Source organism: Aplidium turbinatum, chromosome 2, assembly GCF_918807975.1.
Source record: "Aplidium turbinatum chromosome 2, kaAplTurb1.1, whole genome shotgun sequence".
Taxonomy (NCBI): domain Eukaryota; kingdom Metazoa; phylum Chordata; class Ascidiacea; order Aplousobranchia; family Polyclinidae; genus Aplidium; species Aplidium turbinatum.
Genome location: NC_137473.1, coordinates 40,833,328 through 40,854,217, shown reverse-complemented (window position 1 = coordinate 40,854,217; position 20,890 = coordinate 40,833,328). Strand labels below are relative to the sequence as shown.

General features: G+C 37.6%; 1 protein-coding gene across 4 annotated transcripts; it reads left to right on the top strand.

The window, feature by feature from the left end:
- Positions 1-3,785: 3,785 nt before the first annotated feature.
- LOC145788128 (endothelin-converting enzyme-like 1) lies at positions 3,786-20,235 on the top strand. Of its 4 annotated transcripts, XM_082599863.1 has the most exons (16): positions 3,786-4,155; positions 4,234-5,067; positions 5,658-5,827; positions 6,238-6,474; positions 7,266-7,445; positions 7,520-7,594; positions 8,810-8,940; positions 9,385-9,607; positions 11,614-11,712; positions 12,580-12,657; positions 12,859-12,962; positions 13,038-13,148; positions 16,034-16,101; positions 16,268-16,368; positions 16,679-16,905; positions 19,919-20,235. In XM_082599863.1, the coding sequence occupies exons 1-16, from the start codon at positions 3,870-3,872 to the stop codon at positions 20,016-20,018; spliced, it is 3,024 nt and encodes a 1,007-aa protein (XP_082455989.1). In that variant the 5' UTR covers positions 3,786-3,869; the 3' UTR covers positions 20,019-20,235. The 4 variants fall into 4 exon arrangements, with proteins under 4 accessions (XP_082455989.1, XP_082455988.1, XP_082455987.1 ...); XM_082599862.1 differs by having other exon boundaries at positions 3,786-5,067; positions 7,266-7,442; XM_082599861.1 differs by having other exon boundaries at positions 3,786-5,067.
- The last annotated feature ends 655 nt before the right edge of the window (positions 20,236-20,890 follow it).

The window sequence follows — 20,890 nt, the reverse complement described above, 5'->3', positions numbered from 1 at the left end:
AAAAAGTTGATTGTTTCCCCCAACCAAACCAATTCGATTGTCGCTGCGTGCTTTCTCAACCGTGCAATTGCCCCGGAAGCTTCAAAGATTCAAACCAACCAAATCATATGACGTCACAGTCACGGTGACGCAACAATTAAAATCAACCTCGTCGTGATTAAAGAGACAGACCGAACCAATCGCATTTCACGGAACAGATGGACATTTCAGTCGCGGCTGCGTATTGGAGTAGGCCTGAAAAGTAAAGGATGGCCAAAAATAACAGATTAGATGTTTTGATGTAATAATGATACGGTGACATGACATCGTAATTTTGATCTCTTCTCTCACGGCAATCAAACAGAGAAACCTCGTGGCTGAAAAACGTTGTTGCTACGTCAGAATCGCCGATGAACAATCAGTTGTTGAATTCGATTTAATTTTTTAGAATGTTGCCGTGCTCGCTCAAATTTATGCTTTATTCTTTAAGTTAGTGCTCGCAAACTAAATAACGATGGGTGATGACGTCATAATAAGTGGAAACAGTGAGAAGGGAAGATCGATTTATCCATCGCTTGGCTTTCCTCGCCTGGTTGATGATAAGAAATCGCATCGAGAAATGGAGAGGATCAATCAATAGCGGAGGGGGCGATCGCTCTGTGACGCAACAGAGACAAGTTTATTCAAGAGTTTCGATCTGGAAACTTTTTGCAGAGATGAATTTTAATTAAATCTATGAGTCTCTTGGGAGTTGGTATCGAGCGAGAAATGAGCCACTTTATGAAGAGTTGGTTCATTCAGTGTCATCAATGCGCTAATTACTGCGAAGCTCCAATGCTTTATGAACTAACAAAAACTGAGTGCAGGCGATTTTTGTTCTTAAAAAGTGGGAGCCTGTAGCCTGATGAACCTGTAACCTGATCGTTGACTAGAGAGGAAAAAATAAGATAACATAATATTTTTTATTGAAACAGATAGAAAACATCAATATATCTGATGTGGTTTTATAAAAGATGCAAATTTTTAATAGTGATTAGGCCTACTCAACAAACAGATTAAGTCAGGAGAAAGATCAACTTCAAAGGTACGCTATGGCACGAAGCTTGAGTTGAGTTTACAAATATGAGAAAAAGTCGCATATAGAAATGTGCTGAAAATAATTTCAAAGTGGATTCATTTGTTTGAAAATAACTCAACAATTTTCTTTTTTTGTTTTTACAAAATGGAAAAATAAATTCTTGAGTAAAGATTTGCAAGAAAACTACGATATATTTTATTTGTGGATACTACTGTGTCTGTATCTATGTTTTTTTCTGTGTAATCTGTGGGCTACTGAACTTTACTTCCTCCAATCCATTTCAGAAAAACACTTCAATTTTTAATGAAAGTATTCGACGGAAGGAACTTGGCAAAAATTGAAATTGTTGTATCGAAAGTTTTTTGATAGTAGTCTAAACTTGATTTTGCAACTACAGTAGTCCAAGAAATCATGTTGTGCCTCAGAATTCGACAAACAATTGGCGGCACTCAAAGTAAAAAAATTATTTAACCAAATAAAGTTTTTTTCCCTTGTCAAACTTTAATTTACAAATCTCATGAAAAGATTCATGCTTTGGGCAAGTGTTTTAAACTCATACATTCCACATACTGTACATAAAATAGTCTCTTTGTAAGGAGGATTTACAACTGGGATATTTTTTCGTTCTTAGAAAACAAGACTCTAGGTTCAAACGTTCTGTAAATTAAATGCGAAAACCTCTTTTGGTCCAAATCGTTACCACGAAACTTTGACAAACAAGTTACAAACTAACGGATCGTAACTTTTATGATTGATGAATTTCGATGAAAGAATTTTTATCGTTATCTTGGTGAAAGGATAACTTATTGTTCGATTTAAGGGTCACTTTGGTAAGCATAAATTTGCTGTTGTTCGTCGAAAGTTGAATTTAGTGAAGCGAGATGTTTTTCTAAGTAAAATTTGTGGAAAAGAGAGAGCTCTGGTAAACAGCTATTGTTTGGCAACAGTCCGTGTCATCATAAGCTTATTCGCAAAGAAAGAAAGAAGAAAACAGAAAGTGCTGTACTTATGCAAAGTGGACTAACCATAATTTTGCAAAAAGTAATCCAATTTTTAACGCAACGCAGAAGCTAGAATGCCACAGGATGCAGCGTTCATTTTAAAAACTAAACTTTGGCAGATAGTCACAAAGAAAGATAGCGATTTGCAGCTAAAATGTGGCGCATATTATGAAGTAGGTAACTAAATATGGCTTCTGGGTAGGAGTCGGAAAATGTAGATTGTTTCCTTTTCCAAGAGTTTACAGTGAGAAACGAGGATCATCAACGTTTGTAGAAATTTCTGAATGAGAAAGAGGTTGCGTTTTATATTGTTGCATTAACATAGATTACGGAGGTTAAATTGTAATGACTGTTTTTACTTTACTGCAGAAACAAGAGTAGCCTAAGGTTTTCAAAAGAAAAACAGCTACAACTCCAGTGAATACTCATATCATTATTGTCGATAAAGCGTTGTCTACACATTTACCACAGCTAAAATTATAAAACTATATTTACAAGTCAATTGTTAATTCTCTTACACACTTCTTGTTATAGGATTACTTCAAGGATAAACATTATTTTTGTAGAAATGTATTCAGAAAAACAATTCAGATAAGTCAATAATGAGCAAACAAAGTTTCAAACTTGGTTTTCAACTCGCGAATTGTCACCCCACCTACTAAATAGTAGTGCTCTGCGACCTTAATGGTCGTATTGCTTTTTTATGCAAAACAGGTGGGATTTATTACACACATAGATGTAAGCAAGGAGGTCAAATCCCCCATTGAACTTGATATTTGAAATTGGTTATTGTTTTATCGCTTTTCATAGCTTTCTTACAAGCATTATCGTACATTTTTCTTCATAAGCTGAAATTGTTAATGGTTTTCGCAATAAAACTTGTCAGCTAAAATATAGGTTACTTCTCAGTATTTAAACCTAAACAAAAAATGTTTGAACTTTAAGCTTAAATTTCATCCATATTTTGATGTTAAAAAGTCGTTTTTGTATTTTGCTTAAAATAACCCTGAGCAATAATAGTTTGTTTAATAGTTCATATGTGCTGACCACCCTCTTTGGCCAAGCATCTTTGCGGAGCTTTCTGTGTTCTGAAATTTTATGCATATATTTGTGTCGAGCGCATAACGAAACGAAATCGCTAAGATTTCGAAATTAAGGAATAACAAAGAAGTTTGCCTCGAAATGTAAGAAAATGACAATTCTAAAAACTTAGACTTTATCGTACCTACTGTAAGTCAGGTCGGACTGATCAAAATGAAAGCAATTAGTCCAACAAATGGTAGCCTAGTCTAGTAGTCTTTAGATAACTACCGGAGAAAAACTAATGATTAATTGGAGTCTTACAGTGATCGCCGCAAGGTTATTGGTCATATCGATTTTTTTTATTGCAGTAGGGTTTCATGAATGTGCTGTCTACAGACATGTAGGATTGCAGGCTAGCTTACTCTGCTCCCTAAACAACTATTCAAACACGTGCAATTGTCATTGGCCATCTTTTCCTTTTTAGAAGTGCAAGTATGTCGCTTATTTAAGCTAATTGGGAAACTTTGTTTCATCCCTGTGATATTATCAAAAAAAACTTATGTCGTCAAAGGTACAAAAAAATCTGCACTATTTTAGAATAGCAGAAATGTTTTGAGATTTACTGCATACACAAGTGCCTCAACTGGTATCTGCATAGAATCTAATCAATGTATTTATTTGTTTACTAAAATCTAATAGCAAAATTACTCTGACTTGTTTCAAAATAATAAAGTGTCTGGCTGCGCAAGAATCAATGATACTTTTTTAAAGATTTCTAGCCATGTCAAATGTGTCCAGCGCTTCGAGCGCTTGATAATAGCGACGTCATGAATTACAGTCAGCATCAGAATGATCTCAAAACTCCACTAATGACGTCATTTAATTCAAGAAAACGCTGCGCCGATCCACAATCCTCAGATCTAGTTTTGCAGAAAGACGAGCGGATGACACAACACCCACAATCCAACAAATCGCTACAGCGAAATCCCCAGACAAAGGACAAAGAGACGGCGGAGGACGGGATGCGATACAACCGAAAGTCGAGCGTCATCCGCATTGACGCGCGCGATCAGGCAACAAATAGTTTGATGAAGCGAGAAGCTGTTGCAGCAAATAAGCGAAAACAATCGTCATCAAACGTATTGACGCTAAATGACGCAAGGTATACGTCACCTAATAACCAAAACGCACTTTCTCTCAACGACGTGAAATATGCATCTCAAAACGCGATGATGTCCAACCAACCAGCGGACGTGCGTTATACGTCATTGAGAAGACCGTCACGTGAGTTGTGTAAAACGCCAGCGTCAAGCTTCCAGTCACGACCAGTTAAGAATCAATCGGAGACGCCGCCTTCATATTACACATCTTTTAACCAAGCAAAAATCCACACTGATCTGAGAGAAATGACGAAAGTAACAAATCTCAGGGGCACCGATACCCCTAATATGTCTCAGGAAATTCCACAGGGGGATACACTTCCATACACTCACCGACCTCGACCAGCAGAACCACGAAGAAACGAACAAGCCGACGCCAAAGCGCGATCTCGCGTCAGTTTTGCTCCACACAATGAAAAACAGTCAAGCGAGAAGAGCGTGCAACCAATTAAGAAGCAAAGCTCCGTCATAAAACCTACTGAAAAGAAAAAGAAAAAAGATAAATGTTTTGGAGCTTGTCGACAGAAAGTGCTTTGTTTTGTCATAATACTTCTTATCTTGCTTTTGCTTATTACCATCTGCTTGCTGGTTTATTTTATAATGACTGCCCCAGTCGCAGTCCCTGATACAATACCCAAAAACCTGCAACCTTCTTCGCCCCCTTTGCCCACGACAAAACCCATTAAAGCGGCTACAACTCGCTTGAAAACACCAAGAATCACGCGCGTCCCAGAGTCTTCAAGCCGATGGTTAAAAGAACGAGATAACGCTGCAATCTCAAACCGAATCTTGTCAAAGCTTGACATTAGCGTGAATCCCTGTCAAGGTATGTTCAATCCATAGTAAAGATCGCCATGGTTCAATCATAAACAGATTACATGGAGAATAAGCATTGTGATATTTCGTGTTTCGGTCCTGTCGTTTGCATACTAATTGACAATTTTGCTCTTTTATTATGTCAGTTTTGTGCTTTACTTCTTATGTAAAAAAAAACGTATTGTTACAAATTCTTTTTAAACCTGCCAGTTCTTCCAATCCTTAAACGCTACAGAATTGATCTATCCGCTGCAAAGCATTGACGACGTGCTTGATCCTGACGTCTGCCCCAGTGTTTCACTGTCTAATTACTTGCATTTTCCAAAAAAGTTTCACCCAAGAATTAACCTCAGTAGGCAGTCCTATCCCTGGCTCTGAGCTTTATATCACTGACTTTCTTTAGGGTGACGTGTCATTTGCAACTCATGTGGTAGTTGTCGCTACTGAGGTGTATGAATTCTGTACGAAATAGGTTTCATAATGCCTACAAATAGTTAAGCAATGTACAAAAAATGGTAATTGATATAAAACTTATGGTGTAATGGATGGTGACAGTGGAATTACATCTTTTTTACGAAGCTCAACCATCACCTTATTTAGATTTTTACACCTTTGCATGTGGTGGTTGGCTCAAAGCGAATCATATACCGCCTGGATCTGAAGAATACGGGGTCGTGTCTAAAATTGCTCAAAATAACGATCGGATTCTTTACGAGCTTCTCGTACGTGAAGAGGCTACGTTTCACAATATTTCGGAAGCAGAAATGAAGGTGACGTCATATTGTCTGCCAGTACAAAAAAATACAGAAGTTACATATCTTTGTGGTAATTCTTGGTGAGCCAGCGTGTTGTATATTCCCTATTGATGTAAAAGTGATGCACGTATTTATTGCTGGTCACCAAGATCGTTAGAATGTTGTGACAACTCTGTGTTACTTACTTTCAATTTAAAACTTCTCGTTGTAACGTAGCATGACAGATAAAAACAAATGACTGTAATGTGAAACTATAAGTATGTGGCATTCGATTAGAGCAGTTTTTCAGATTTTCAACATGCATGCAATTGCAAGCAGGTCGTTTGCTGGATCCCAGAAAGGAAAGTGAAGTTCATACCCTTCTTATTCTAATTAGGCTACATATCATCTTTCGTATCGACGATCAATGATCTTTTTGTGATTAGGCAAAAAACTTTTTTGCGTCTTGTTTGGATTTGGGAACAATCGAAATGCTGGGACCTCAGCCCTTGTATGACCTTTTATCCTCTCTTGGAGGATGGGATGCTCTGGGTACCTGGCGCGCAGAGAATTGGAATTTAAATGATGTGATCTACGAATGTCAAGGAAGTCTCAGTCTCAGCGTCTTCTTCGCAGTCAGCGTGAGCCTCGATCCTGACAACATCACCAATTATATGCTCATTGTGAGTTAAAACACCCACTGTGACGTAATAGTACTGTAAAGTAACTTTGCATGACTTTTATGTTTGTCCCATTATTTCGACTTTCGGCTTTGACTGATTGTTGTAAATGACCACTCAGCTCTGAACAGAGTGCAATGAATTGGATGAACGTAGCTGCTGAAGAAAAGATGACCAAGATTGGAACCATCTTATGTAACTAGCAGTGCGGTTGAGAGAGTCTTTTCGGCCTCGTACCAACGAGATACTTGGGCTCCAAATTAAGACATTTATAAGAAAATCGCACTGTATCCAAAGAATATGCTAGGGTTTCTTCATGCTTCCGGCCCCCTAAAATTATCTCGGGCCTGAGTCCAAAAGTACCCTCTGGACCCCCCTGTCAACGCTGCAGGTCATTAGTGCCAATGTTTGGTTTTATGCATCGGACCAACTTTTACTCCTTTGGGTAACTTGAAAAATATTATCTTCTGACGTTGTAATTATGGTTTTACGTAGCTCAGTGACGTAGCTAAAAAGAGAATTTTAATAGAGAAAAAGCAACTGTTGGGGGGGAAACATTTTAATATTTGAAATAAAGAGTTTATTTAAAAATTTAGCTGCTAAAGGCAGCCAAACATTTATAAAACGTCATTCAACATGTAATACAATGTCATTAAAACGTTCTAACAGCATTAAAAACATGTTTTTTGAGAAGATGAAATTTAGAGGGGCGATTGCTCCCCCAAGCCCCCCCCCCCCGTGGCTACGTTCCTGCTGTAACGCATATAACCGTGTGTCATATGATCATGTTTTAGATCGACCAGAAGGGTACATTGACCTTAGAAGATGAAGGATTCTACTTGGGATCGAGAGCCCACGAGTTTGAGGCAAAGTTCAAGCGCGCCATCAGTTCAATCTTGAACCTTCTCACCTTGAGAGATTCTAGTCATGTCGTCGACGAAGTTTACGATTTTGAAAAAAAGCTAGCCCAGGTAGTGACGTATGGTTACCAAGTATGACGGTGTGAGATGTCACCACGACGTCACTCTTAACAAAATTATTTTTTTAGATTTATGTGCCAATCGAGCAAAGACAAACTTTGCAAAAGATTTCGATCAAAAAGCTATCGCAGCTTTGCCCTCAGGTATGGTATTGTCCAACCGATTTCATTTATTATTTATGGATTTGCTTTGCTAGTTTCATTGTGACATCACGAGAAAGTAGACTCAGTAAAGTTTCCTCAAAAAAAACCAACAATAAAAAAGCAGAGACAAACATAAAGCTTGAAAACAAAATGTGAATCGTATTCCAAAATTTGGTTGAGTTTTTTTGATAATACTTGAAGTAATAATCGATACAAGGTTTCGTTTAATTAAGCGTTTCGATTTAGTTGCAATTGAAGTTACTCAGGTAACCAAAGTCCGATCGATCTTCCAAATTGAATTCACTTTCCATATATTCACATGATTCATTGCAAAATAAAATTTACTTTCCACTGTGGCCACTTTGTGCCAAGTAATTGTTAGTCACGAGGTAATTTATAGTGCAAGATGAGTGGCAGCACAAAATAACAACATAGAAAAACAAGGAGAAAAACAAAGTAATTTATTCCTAAGAAAACGTTTGCTTGATGTGAGGCAATAGGTAACAAAGCTTGGTAATGATATTACAATCACAAACACTGGTCAAAATAATTTATATTTAAATATTTTTACACTGAAAACACATAAAACCAAGAAACGTTGAGAACTTTCGCATTACAATTAACAGTACATTAGTTCATGTTCATCGCATAACAAGCACACATGTGCATCAACTGTTTTCGGCCTCACTGGTTTATTTAAGATTATGAAACAATGAAATTATTTCAATGTGCTACTGGCCACTTGTTCACCACCACTATGTGCAATGTGCATCCTCAGAGCAATTCAGTGTAACAAATAAAGTCTCTAAGCTCTAACTAAGGTATGTATTGGAATTGATGAGGGAGGAAAAGTTCACATCATAGAAATACTGAACAAACAATAATGGGTAAACCTGAAGATTACGCAAAAACGAAAACAATTGAAATAAAACGCGTGAAAGTCAAAAATGCAGAAGTTAAATATAAACGATGCTTTCATACCGTTTTTCATCATTCCCAGCACTGTTTGGGCGATTCTACAATGTTGCTTAGACCTACATGTGTCTATACTAAAGAAATAAAAAAACATAGCTTTTGACTAAACCAGGGGTATAGAGCAAATCCCCACAAAAATATTCCACAAGTGCAGTAATAGCCTAGGCTGCCACCATGCAATACATATTAAGAATGTTACTGTAAAGACGTTACTGGATGAAGTATTTTGTTGATCTACAGATCGATTGGTACAGGATTCTGCATAGGATATTCAGAAACGCGAAGATCACCATGGACACTGAGGTGGTGATCTGGGGACCCACCAGTTACTTCAGCAATCTCTCAAAGTTGATCAATAATTCTACTCAAAGGTGAACGAAAGCCAGGAAGAAATAATTATTCTCGATAATTGATAATTTGATATGCATTGGAAGGACGGATGCGAAAGACTTTATACAATTTTGTTTTTAGACTGCCACGTTAGAGAAGAAATTGAGTTACTTTCGGAAAATTCCCTATTTTAACTTGTTTTAAGTAACATAGAGCGTTGTGTATTAGTTGGCAAAGGCTGACTTTATTCTGTTGATCTAATATTGAGCTATGAGTATGATAGATTTTTTTAATAATTATACGATAGAAAGTTTAAAAAGACTAAGATCGATTTTGTGAATCGATCTGTAGGCCTATGCCAGCAAAAGGTTATCGTAAAAAGGTTTCCAATTTCCAATAATTTTCTTCTGTGCTCTAAATCTAAGAGTTTATTTTCCGTAATAAAATGAGCAAATGTTTACCATGACAAAATTTTCTTATTGCAGAACCCTTCACAACTACGTTATGTGGCGCGTAGTGTTCTCGCGCGCTCATCGGCTTTCCTTTGCTTTTCGTCGTGCCGCGTCATCGCTCATCTACGACATATTCGGCATCGAAGCGGCGAGGGCTCGATGGCGCGATTGTCTCGATTACGTAAAAAAGCAATTCTCTGTTGCTTTGGGGATGATGTACGCCAAAGAAAATTTCTCTCTGTCCAGTAAACGAAAGGTAATTCTATTATGACAAGACGGTCAAGCTCCTGTGCTGCCATTGTCAAAGTAGTTCAATATAGATTTTGAACTTCAATTTTAAACTTTGGTTACAACTTGTGGGGAAAAAGTTTTTTTGAATAAATTTTCTAAATTTAAAGATGCCTAACATTTTAAGTTTTTACTAATTTTATTGACAAGAGGTCAGGGAATGTTTTGAAAGTTTCCTTGCTAATGTCACTAAAATTTTTCATATTTGAATTACATTTTGACGAGAAATTAGAAAAATAAAAGGAATAGCGACTAACAATCTAGGCTATAAAAATTACATTTTTAAATAGAGAAACTTTAAATACTTTATACGTTTTTTTTTTCATAGCAGAAATAAGCCATCGTAGTGTGAGTTTATGACTAAGTCATAAAGTCATAAAACACTGATTATAAAAGACTCAAGTTATTGTGGTAACCGTAGATAGGTACCTCACGAACATCACATCGATTCTGATGCGCCGAAAGGTTTAATCTCCAGCAGTGTTATCGAATGAATCATAATTAATTATGAATAGTTGATTGGTGGTACAGCGCTTGAAGATTGCGAGTATAGAAGGTTGTTCATGGTAGCTCGAAGCTGCAGATTTTCATCTGACTATTTTTAGGAGCAATTGTCAGATAAAATAAGCCTAAAAGTGGTGAGGTATTTTATAGTACAAGAAAAACGAAATGCAAATTTAGCTGATCAGAATAATTTAAAATTAACGAAGAAGTTTTAAGGCATAAAAGAATTATTTTTGGCCGCATAAAATTGAAACTGAGATGTTTTATGAAGATGCTGTTATAAAGGTTCGGTTCATTTCCTTTTCGTATGTGAATTTTAATGCAAGATGGAGTGAATTCAGCCGAATCAAGCAAAGATTGCAGGATTCCTCATTGTCGAAAATGGCAAAGGTGTCATCGACATAGGCATCATGAAAGCAGACTGTTTATTGATAAACCGATTCCGAATCCTCACATATAGGCTACTATAGGATCTTTCCCTTCCTAGATGTTCTTGTCGAAGCTCCTCCCACTGGTTTTCTCACTTTTGTTTACCGAAAACCCACCTTCACTGCCCAATACGTACGTTGGAACTCCTTTGCCGCCAATAAACGTAAGATTAACCTTATTTCCACTTTGACACTCAGAGCACTTACCATCTGTTCAAAATGCAAACTAAATTCTGTTATCACTTTAAGTGCCACTGTGAGAGTCGGTACGTAGGCCGCACGTCTCAACGCTTGGAGGAACGAATTAAACAACATGTCTCGAAAATAATTAGAGAAGAAAATAATACAAGAAATCAACCAAATCGAGCAGCAAAACTGTAAATGACAAAAGCATATCCAGTGACTCTCGCACTCTGCGATAGGGTAACACCTGCTGGATAACGAAAAATGTGCTTTGAACTTTAGTTTAAAAATGTTTTCAATTATTGCTAAGGCCGTTTCTAGTTCCACTTTGCACTGGAAGCAATCTTTATAAAAACTCTCAATCCAATGTTATGTCGCCAAAAAGAATTCTTTTATGCCTTAAAACTTCTTCGTTAATTTTTAATTATTCTGATCAGCCAAATTTACACTTTGTTTTTCTTGTAAGTTACTATAAATATCTCACCACTTTTAGGCTTGTTTTATTCTGACGATAGCTCCTGAAGAGAGTCAAACGAAAACCTGTAGCTTCGAGCTACCATGAGCAACCTTCTACTTTGAATTAATTATCTACATTTGCAGAACGAAAAAAGACAGCGTCCATCACAATAAAAATTTAGTGAAAAGCTTTGTTTTCTCAGATTTTTTTTAAACTTTTACCTTTGATGAAGTCACGTTTCATGATTTAGGTCTGGTGTACGCTTGCAATGTTGTTTAATAATATTTTCATATCTACTCCTTGTTTTCGCATTTACGAGTACAAGGCGTTGTGAGCAAAAGATGTCGCCAATCTTTTGAAACTTGACAGAATAAAAGTCATTGTTAGCATACAACTTGATAGATTGAAGATATGGCTTTGAAAATCAAGAAGACATTCCGCTCTACCTTGGAAGATCATGATTGGCTGGGTCAATTGGAAAAGTATTTGATAAACGTACAGGTTTGTGGCATTCCGTTCATACATTTTTGGTATACTGAATCTAACAACATTAGTTGTTTGCCCCGTTTGCTCAGTGGTAAAATGTCTGACTCAAGATCAAGCTGCGCTGGTTCAGCTCTCGCGATGTGCACTTGACAACGCATTTTAGGACTGCTCTCCATTTAGCGGCACCTAGTGGATGGAATAATTCTCCGCCACCGACTTTTCGACAATCAAAAACGTCACTCTGCTAATTTCGATAACCGGCGTTGTGTCAAACGCCTCTACAAGGGTTATAGGCAAATTGTTCGTAAGCAATTGTTCGTAAAACGATTGTTCGTAAACTGTTTTTCGTAAAATGAAATCCGTAAAACAATTCTTCGTAAAGCATTTCTTCGTATAGGCTACATCAAATTTTAACTGCATGCACGAAAAAATGCTTTAGGAAAAATTGTTTTACGAAGAATTAATTTTACGAACAATTGTTTTACGAAGAATTGCTTACGAACAATTTGTCGGACACCCTCTACAAGTAGGCGAAAATGCCGGAATAATCATCAAAGGCTCTGTCAGTCTGAGGATAAAGATTCAAAACCAACCAATTAAAATCTTATATACACACGTGACGTAAGCTTATGCCCTTGATCACTAATGACCACTGTCACTTTTAAAAAATTCAAATTAAGGAAATCACAACCATCTTTTTCATATTATGCTTTGTTTTGTAAATGTGGCTGCCTACAAACCGAATTTTTTGGCACCATGCGATGTTACTGTTGTTTGGAACAGAAAATTAAATACAAACAATTGTTTGACATCGTATCTGATAAAGTGACAAGCAGCTTAGCTAAAAGTTAACTTTAAGTTTATAAATTAGTTTTGTTTCAGTTGTCAAACACTAAGAGCAAAGTTGGATTCAAGCAAGAATATTTCGATGACCCAGATTCTTTGAATACGCTTTACCAGGTATTACTCCATTACAAAAGAATAGGAGTGTTTGTAACCAAAACTTTTTCGATATGCAGCACCGTATTCTTCAATAATACAGTGCCATAAGAATGAAAGAAAAAAGAATGCCATTGTGTATTTCAAAATATGCTCATTTGTAAGAAAAACTGGCAATACAGGTTTTTGCTTTAAGTTTGATAAAGCCTTTTGTCGTTTTAGTTTCCTGTCGATTCAAGAAGCTTCTTCAAGAATTTTTTAGAAAGTGTGAAGTTCAAGGTGTCTATAGTGGCGTCTAAGTTGGGCACCAAAGTCAACAACTCCAAGTGAGCAGTTGCTTTTTGACGTCATAAAAGAAGGGCACTGGTCAATGATCATGCTAATTGTCGATCTTCAATCAGGTGGCAGCTACGATTCGATGAAGCTAACGGATATTACATTCGTGAAAACAACGAAATCATCTTTCCCGCTGGACTTTTGCAGCCCCCAATATTCGACCCAAAAGCTCCGGAGTAAGATTTTCAACTGGTTGTTTGACGCAAAATTTAGAAAGTTGTTATAAGCGTACCCGTACCCTACTCAGTGTTGACCAAGGGTGGATTTAAACAAAAAGGCTTTAAATTATTCCCCATTTGAGGCCCTAACTTTCACCCTGACATCCATGGGTAGCCTACGAGCAGTGTTTTTTTTAAGGTGTTTTGGGGGACCGAAACGGTCCTCCAAATTTCTCCAGCGGTTTCCCAAAATTTGGACTTGCAACTACAGTAGAAAAGTAATGGTTGTTTCTCGCTATGTCTCGCTAAAAGGAAATCCTTTACCATATACTCCAAACCCAACTTACCTTGGAGTAAAACTTGACCGACAGTTGACCTACAGACCCCACATCGAGTCACTCCGTGCCAAAGTTACCTCGAGAAATAACCTCTTGAGAAGCCTTGCAGGAACAGGATGGGGAGCCTGAGCATCAACCTTGCGTACAAGTGCACTAGCCTTGGACTACAGCTCAGCCGAATATGCCACAGCTGTGTGGAACCGTAGCAGACACACAAAAAAGATAGATGTATGCATTAACGACACCTTGCGCATCATCACCGGCTGTCTCCGCCCCGCACCTACTGCTTATCTGCCAACTTTGGCTGGCATTGCTCCTGCTCATGTCCGTAGGGAAGAAGCCTCTCACAAACTGGCTTTGCATGCAAGACTCGATCCTCAACACCTTCTCCACAGTCACTCCCAAAGATATGGACCAGTCAGACCCCAACGCCTGTCATCAAGGCGCCCATTCCATCGATATGCTACACAGCTTGTGGATGTGGAAGAACTTCAGCTGCATGGAGACATGGGCCCAGGAATGGAACGAGCTGCCACATATCCCTCCCCAGTTTTCAGTTATACCAGCACTCTCCATCCCTCCTGGAGCAGACCTCTCAAGAAAGGCATGGGTCACATTGAACAGGATCAGATGTGACGTTGGCTGCACTGGAGCTAATCTATTTAGGTGGGGGTTGCATAATACGCCGATATGTGTCTGCGGAGCGGTAGAACAAACAATGCAACACATACTCCACGAATGCCCCATCTTACGGCCCCCAAGTGGAATCATTGGTATTCGAAAACTGGACCCAACTACCGTATCATGGCTGCACGATGAGGCATTGCCAATCTAAGCTACTACAAGTCAAACGAGAGAAGAAGAAGCTATGTCTTAAGCAAATATGGCTATTTTTTGGTATTTAAATGAAACACTTGCGGTTTCTTAATACTACTTAGCGGTCACCCAAACCAAACCTTAAAAAAAAACCTGCCTACGAGTATTTCAAACAACCACTTATACCATTGTGAATTAATTATTAGTGATAGAGAAATATGTAGCCTATACAAGTGCTGAAATTAACCATTTAAAGATAACAAAAGTTTCTAATTTAAATTGTAAACATTTTGTAAAATATTAGCCTACTGCAGCTAAAATAGGTAATGTTAGTCCAACAAAACAATTGTGCGTTAGTTATGTTCTTTCCAAGAAATATTGAACTTTCAAGTTTTTTATTGCCTGCATGAGAAATGCTAATAACAAGATAATTATAGCCTAACTATAGTCCACATGTAGACAACAATAGTGATCACATAAAGCATAGATCTTATATTTTCTTACCTAATAATCAGGTTTAGAACACACAAGAAATGAACAATTGATTTTCATTAATAATATTTAAATTGATTACAGTTTTTTTCTAGCCTTACTCTTAACAAAATCTCATTACAATTTATTTGCCTCAGTTTGTCACTGTTATTGGACTTGTAGAATGTAGACGCTTTAAACCACTGACTGAGGGCCGGTTACCGAGATCGACAGAGTGAAGTTTCCGATTGTTAAAGTGTTGTTGTCGGGGAATTATTCTATCCTTTAGATGCCGCTGAATGGGAACAGTCCTGATATGCGTTGCTCAAGCGCACACCCCGAGAGCTGAACCAGCGATGCTTGATGTTGAGTCTGGCACGTAACCACTGAGCTAACCTGTCGATACATTGTGAACTTCATAAAGCATTTCCGACAATGGCCCCCACCCAACCGGAGTGCTTTTGCCAAGAAAGGCCTGGGTGCGGCCACGGCCTACTATTAGGTCATGGTGCGGCTCTATTGCCTGCGCACTGGCTTTGAACTATTTCGCTCCAACATGCACAAATGGGAGATGGCACCATCCGCGATTGTGGAAAGAAGAAACATTCCACATAGATCACACCAAGCAACGAAGAAGTGGTTCCTAATTTATTTTTAAGTCGTGAAAAGGACCTCTTTCCTGAGCAGCTGCTAACCACAAAGCTACGAAATAGCTAAATGATTGATTCTACATTTAAAAAGGCCATCTGAATTGTTTTGCTTGTACGTATATAATTTGATAAAGATACGTAGCTTATGAAACAAAACGTGATCTTACGTCGGCATATAGTTTCGTCTGATGTAGGCTATACAGTAGCCTATACAACGTGCAAATTTGTCCACAACTAGTAGAGAACTGAAGGTGTGCAAAAAATAAAAGCTCGTTAAAAATTAGCAGACAATTTTCTAATAAATAAAGTTGATCTGATCCAAAATAAAGGGCCCAAATGGAGATACAAAACTCATGTTCAGCAAACGTTTCAAAAACTACCCTATACTGTCTTCTTCTCCTTCACTGCTTTAAATGTAAGCAATCTTTAGTGCCGCTTGGTTTTAAATTAGATTGCGGCTGACGTTGCTAGCACTAATCAACAAGTTATTATGATTGGAAAAACATAATATTTTTTGATCAGATTAACCAGACGATTCAACTATTCTGTTCCTAGAATGGAATTGTTTTTTAAAATTGCTGCTATTTTGTCACATTACTATCGTTAAACAGCAGCCAATGATTTGCAGGGCCATGAATTACGGAGCAATCGGCTCGACCATTGGGCACGAGCTCATTCATGCTTTTGACAACTTTGGTGAGCTTCATTTTAACACCCGACAGTTACAGTGCATGGTGCCTTTATCTGGACCTCTGCTATGTTTTGCATATGCTGTATTTTGCTGTGACAGTTAGAAATAGAAAGTAACTAAAACTAAACTGGCATGAACTGCATCACGTGATTGATAATGATTCTCCTTCAGGAAACAGTGACAAGCTTCGAGCGTCCGATAGAGTCTACAACAATTACACCAAGAGATTGCAATGTGTGGTTGACAAATATCACAATTTCGACAAGCTATGGGTGAGTTATGCAAAATTTAATTGATGTGACCACAAAGTATAAATCAAAGAGCTAGGTTTGGATTCAGCTTTGTTACTTGACTCCCAATAGCTCAGCTCGAGGTCTATGCCGCAAGGAGGGAAGCGCATCAGAAACAGCACACTAACTATATTCAATGCCGCTCCCACGTTTCTCAATCAAACAATAAGTAAAGAGCTGGGAAAGACTCTCTAGTGTTATTTGTTACTTTTGTCTCATGAAAACGGCAGTAGGCCTATATTCTTTTTCCCCTGTCACTTACGGTCTGGTTAATTTGTCTTTTCTTTTACAGATGGCTGGCCGACGAACTCTGTTTGAGAACATTGCGGACATGGCTGGAGTCAAGTTGGCCTACAAAGCTTATCAAGATCACGCTCGCATCGAGCGCCGTACGATCCCGGAGTTTACAAACAAGCAGTTGTTTTTCGTCAGCTACGCTCAGACCTGGTGCACAAAGCGTTCTGTAAAATCGGTGCAGCATCAGATGAGGACTGGTACGCACGCCTTGGAAAAATACAGGTAATATATATCGTAGAGAGAATATTTCCAAGCCTTTTAGACCACAAATTGGCATCGTTGAACTAATCGCTTTACCAGCAGGTACAGTGTGTAAATAAAAATTTTGGCACACTACCACTACCAGGCATCAACTAAATTTCTAGGTGATGGTGAATGCGGTATGTGTTCTAGTATCTTGAAACTTTTAGTACCGGTACAGTAAATCTGCCTTTTTAAAACCTCTATAAAAAGGATAAAAATTTTGTTAGATCTCTAGGCAATTTCATCGTATTGATTTGTTTTCGAATTACACCAGCTAACAAAATTACGATCATATTTATCACTTAAAAATTACGTTACACAAATGTGGCTAACACGCAGGTTTACTCATCGCTTTCGCTTGAGTTCGTATTTTAAAATAACACATTGTTCATGCTGAGCTCTGCCTCATTGGCTTTAATGCAGTATTTACATGAAAGAACTATTAAACTACGACTACAAAAATTGAATATCATGGTAGCAACGTTTCTGCCATCGTTAGGAAAAAAATAGTACTGATAGCTACAATAATCAGTATACCAGTACGTCAATGAACGGAAAAAATGTAGCAAAACCTTGAAAGGTTAAGACGAGTCTGAATAGTTGTTCATGTAGTCAAGTGCATGTATATGTCTACACAGGCCCGCAACCAGCAAATATTTTCGGGGGGGGCATTTAATTTTTATCAAAGAACAAACATTAAAATGATGCATTGTGACATTTTTATGTTAATGTCCACGCCCATTGATAAGGGACAAGAGTGTGTGACACCAGTGGCATAGCCAGAAAAAAAATTTGGGGGCGGCCAAATATTTGATGAATTGAAGAGAACAACAAAGTGTTTGATTTAAAACATTGCCACCTGATGTGCAGTGACGTATCCTGGTGGGGCAAGGGAAGCAATAAAGCTGGTGAGGGGTTAGAGCGTGCCGAAGGCATGCGTATTCTATGGGGGTCCGGGGGCATGCTCCCCCGGAAAATTTTTGCAAAATTACACTCAAATAATGGATTATAGCGCTTTCTGGAAACACTTTCAGGGTAATATTTGTATCAAATTTATTAGCACATAAACAGCTATTAATTTATTAAAGGTAGCTGTTAAACACGAACGGGCAAAAACTGCGGCTAAAATTAGAGAACACAAAAAACTCAGCTACACAAAAACCCAACAGAGTACGGTAGCCTAAGCGATTCTGAAATTGCTTCAACAGATTAGTTAAAAGAAGCGTAAATCGCGTAAATTTTGCGCGATTTACGATTTACAAAATTTATTAGTGTCTTTCTGTGTGCCTAAAACAAGTCCTGGGGGGTGTTAATAGCCAGATGTCTTGAAAAACGATATAAATTTCTACAAATTATATTATATATTTCAACAAAGGGTTCAACTTCGGAACTCAAACTTTGAAAATTTTGGGGGGGCATGGCCCCTTTCGCCCCCTCCTGGCTACGCCTATGTGTGACACTACCATGTTACGGTTCATTGGTCATAACTTATGTCAATCACGTTTTTGTTTAGTACAGCATTAAAGGAAACTAGCCTTTGTAACCTTTTCTCATTTAGCTATGACTACCCGAGGAAGAAAATTACGATAATAGGCTACAGTAATGTGTTCAGTCGATTACAAATAAAATACAACATCTGTAGGCTACGAACTGCATTGGCACGACTGGAGTCATAAATTAATCAATAACATATATTTACATCAACATAAACAAACAGATACCGTACATATGAATAAACTCAACACGGTAATTACAAATTACAATCCTGAAACATTTTGTTGGCTCAACAAGCTTTTATGTTTGTAGGCCCAAAGAAGTTGACTTTGCAAATGCAAAATGACATTTTAATTTAGAGCATAATGTCTAACTTTCTACTTGATTTGGCAATTTTGTTTAACACCAATTCCGCGCCTGGAATTTGAGTAACAGATAATGAGGATGCCAGCCTATAGTTTATCGAACAAAATCGTTAGCATGGCTTCCAACCAGCGTAGCCTACTTTCGGTTTCGATAGTATGGCTTTACGTGTACGACGTACTATTCATAGTACATTTCATACTGCATAGAACGCTTAAAATTTTTTCAAAAAATTTCGGGGGGGGCAAATGCCCCCAATGCCCCCCCCTGGTTGCGGGCCTGTGTCTACAGATAGCATAGGTTCAAAACTCAAAAACCAAAGAGCAAAAACTACAACAAAAAAGCAATATGCAGCATTATATAATAGTTTTTCTTGTAAAGTTAAACCAAGGATTTTCCACCAAGAGAAAATTCGAACCCCTGGAGTAAATTTTATCTACCAAAGTGGTTAAATATACTGCATCATAAAAAGCTCAATATCTGGTCCGAAAACAATAGGTCGGGCTAAATTTATGTTCAAATCTTCGGCAAGGGCAAGGTATAAAGGAAGGCAAACACTCCTTGATTTAAACAAAGTTACTTTGATAATGATATCGAAACGAAACGTATGAAACTAACACAATGAGTTTCTGTTGAACAAAACTTGCTCACATTATTATTTTTGCCTTGCAAAGTTTAAGATTATGAGCAATATTCCATTAACGTTAAGCGTTTTGAAATAGCGGCGTTATGAATTAATGCATTATAGCCTACCGCACACTATATTACCCAGTACACTGTGATCGTATACTGATAGCATAGTAGACTCCACAAACAAGATTAAGTTTGATGACATGATGTAAAAACACGTAACAGCAATAGGTTTGTAAGTATGGTAATGATACGAGACGTTACAAGTACAACTTAATCTAAATGTTATCAACCCATTACTGCTTGCTAAAAGTTTCCCAGCAACTACTGTAGGCTGCGTTTAATTTACTATTAAAGTACTGAAAAAATACTATCACCTCAAATTGTAGCCTCTTCACTACAATGATGCTTCGTTTCGGATTAGGTTAAGATATAAAATTACTTTGGATTTGCAATGGCCTACTCTACATGTATTTATTTTGAAAGGCTGTTGTTTTATGTTCAGGGTTATAGGCAGCCTTTCACAATTTGATGAATTTTCTCGAGCATTCAGCTGCAGCAAACACTCGGTGATGAATCCAGACAATAAATGCAGTGTGTGGTAAAAGAAAAATTTCACGTTATTATGATGTTGATGTTCACCTTGTGTATCAATCTACCAATGGTGTAATCCAGACTCATGCATTTTAGGCTTGGCCGAAACAAAAACGCTTTGAAAGTATTTCATTATTTTAAAATAGTTGATTATGTTTCGACATAAAATTTTTGTCTTTTTATTTAAAAAAAAAAAGAGTTTTGTTAAAGTGACTTTCAAAAGCAGAATCAGCCAACTAGAAAGACTGTTTAGTAGGCTATTCAGCAAAAAATATTTTGAAGTTTGAAAGTGTTCTGTTGACACAAAATTTGTTGCGTTGCCTTCATTTCATTTGGAATTAAATTATTTGTGAGGAACATTATTTCGAACATTCCAAGACACATTTATTACATTGAATTTTCTGTGCGTTTTCTTTCTGTTTGTTTGTTTTACGTGTTTTAGTCGTTTGTATAATAGCTTAGCCCCATAGTCACTCCCACTTGGTGTTAGCCTACTCAAATGTTATGCAACCCATAAACGGCGAACAACAAGTCCATTTCGCACATGTAGAAATGTTTATCAAATGCCTTCTCTACCTTGCTGTAGCCGTAAGAGATGGATGCAGTCACATCTTCGCTATAAAAAAAAGCATTTCAAACTTAGGCAAAAGTATCCAGGTAGGCCTATTTGGGTAAATTGTAAATTGCTGCGTTTTTAAAAGCATACTTTCAAAAAACAATTGGAGTAATTTTGTTCGCACCTCCTAAAATGTTTTTTTCTCCCACGGCTATGTTTATCATTAACCAAAGGTCAGACGACGTGTGAGACTTGACCTAATATGATGGTGCGAAATGGTACGCACAACTGAAGATAAAAGTAGTTGTGCTAAAAGATGGATGTAAA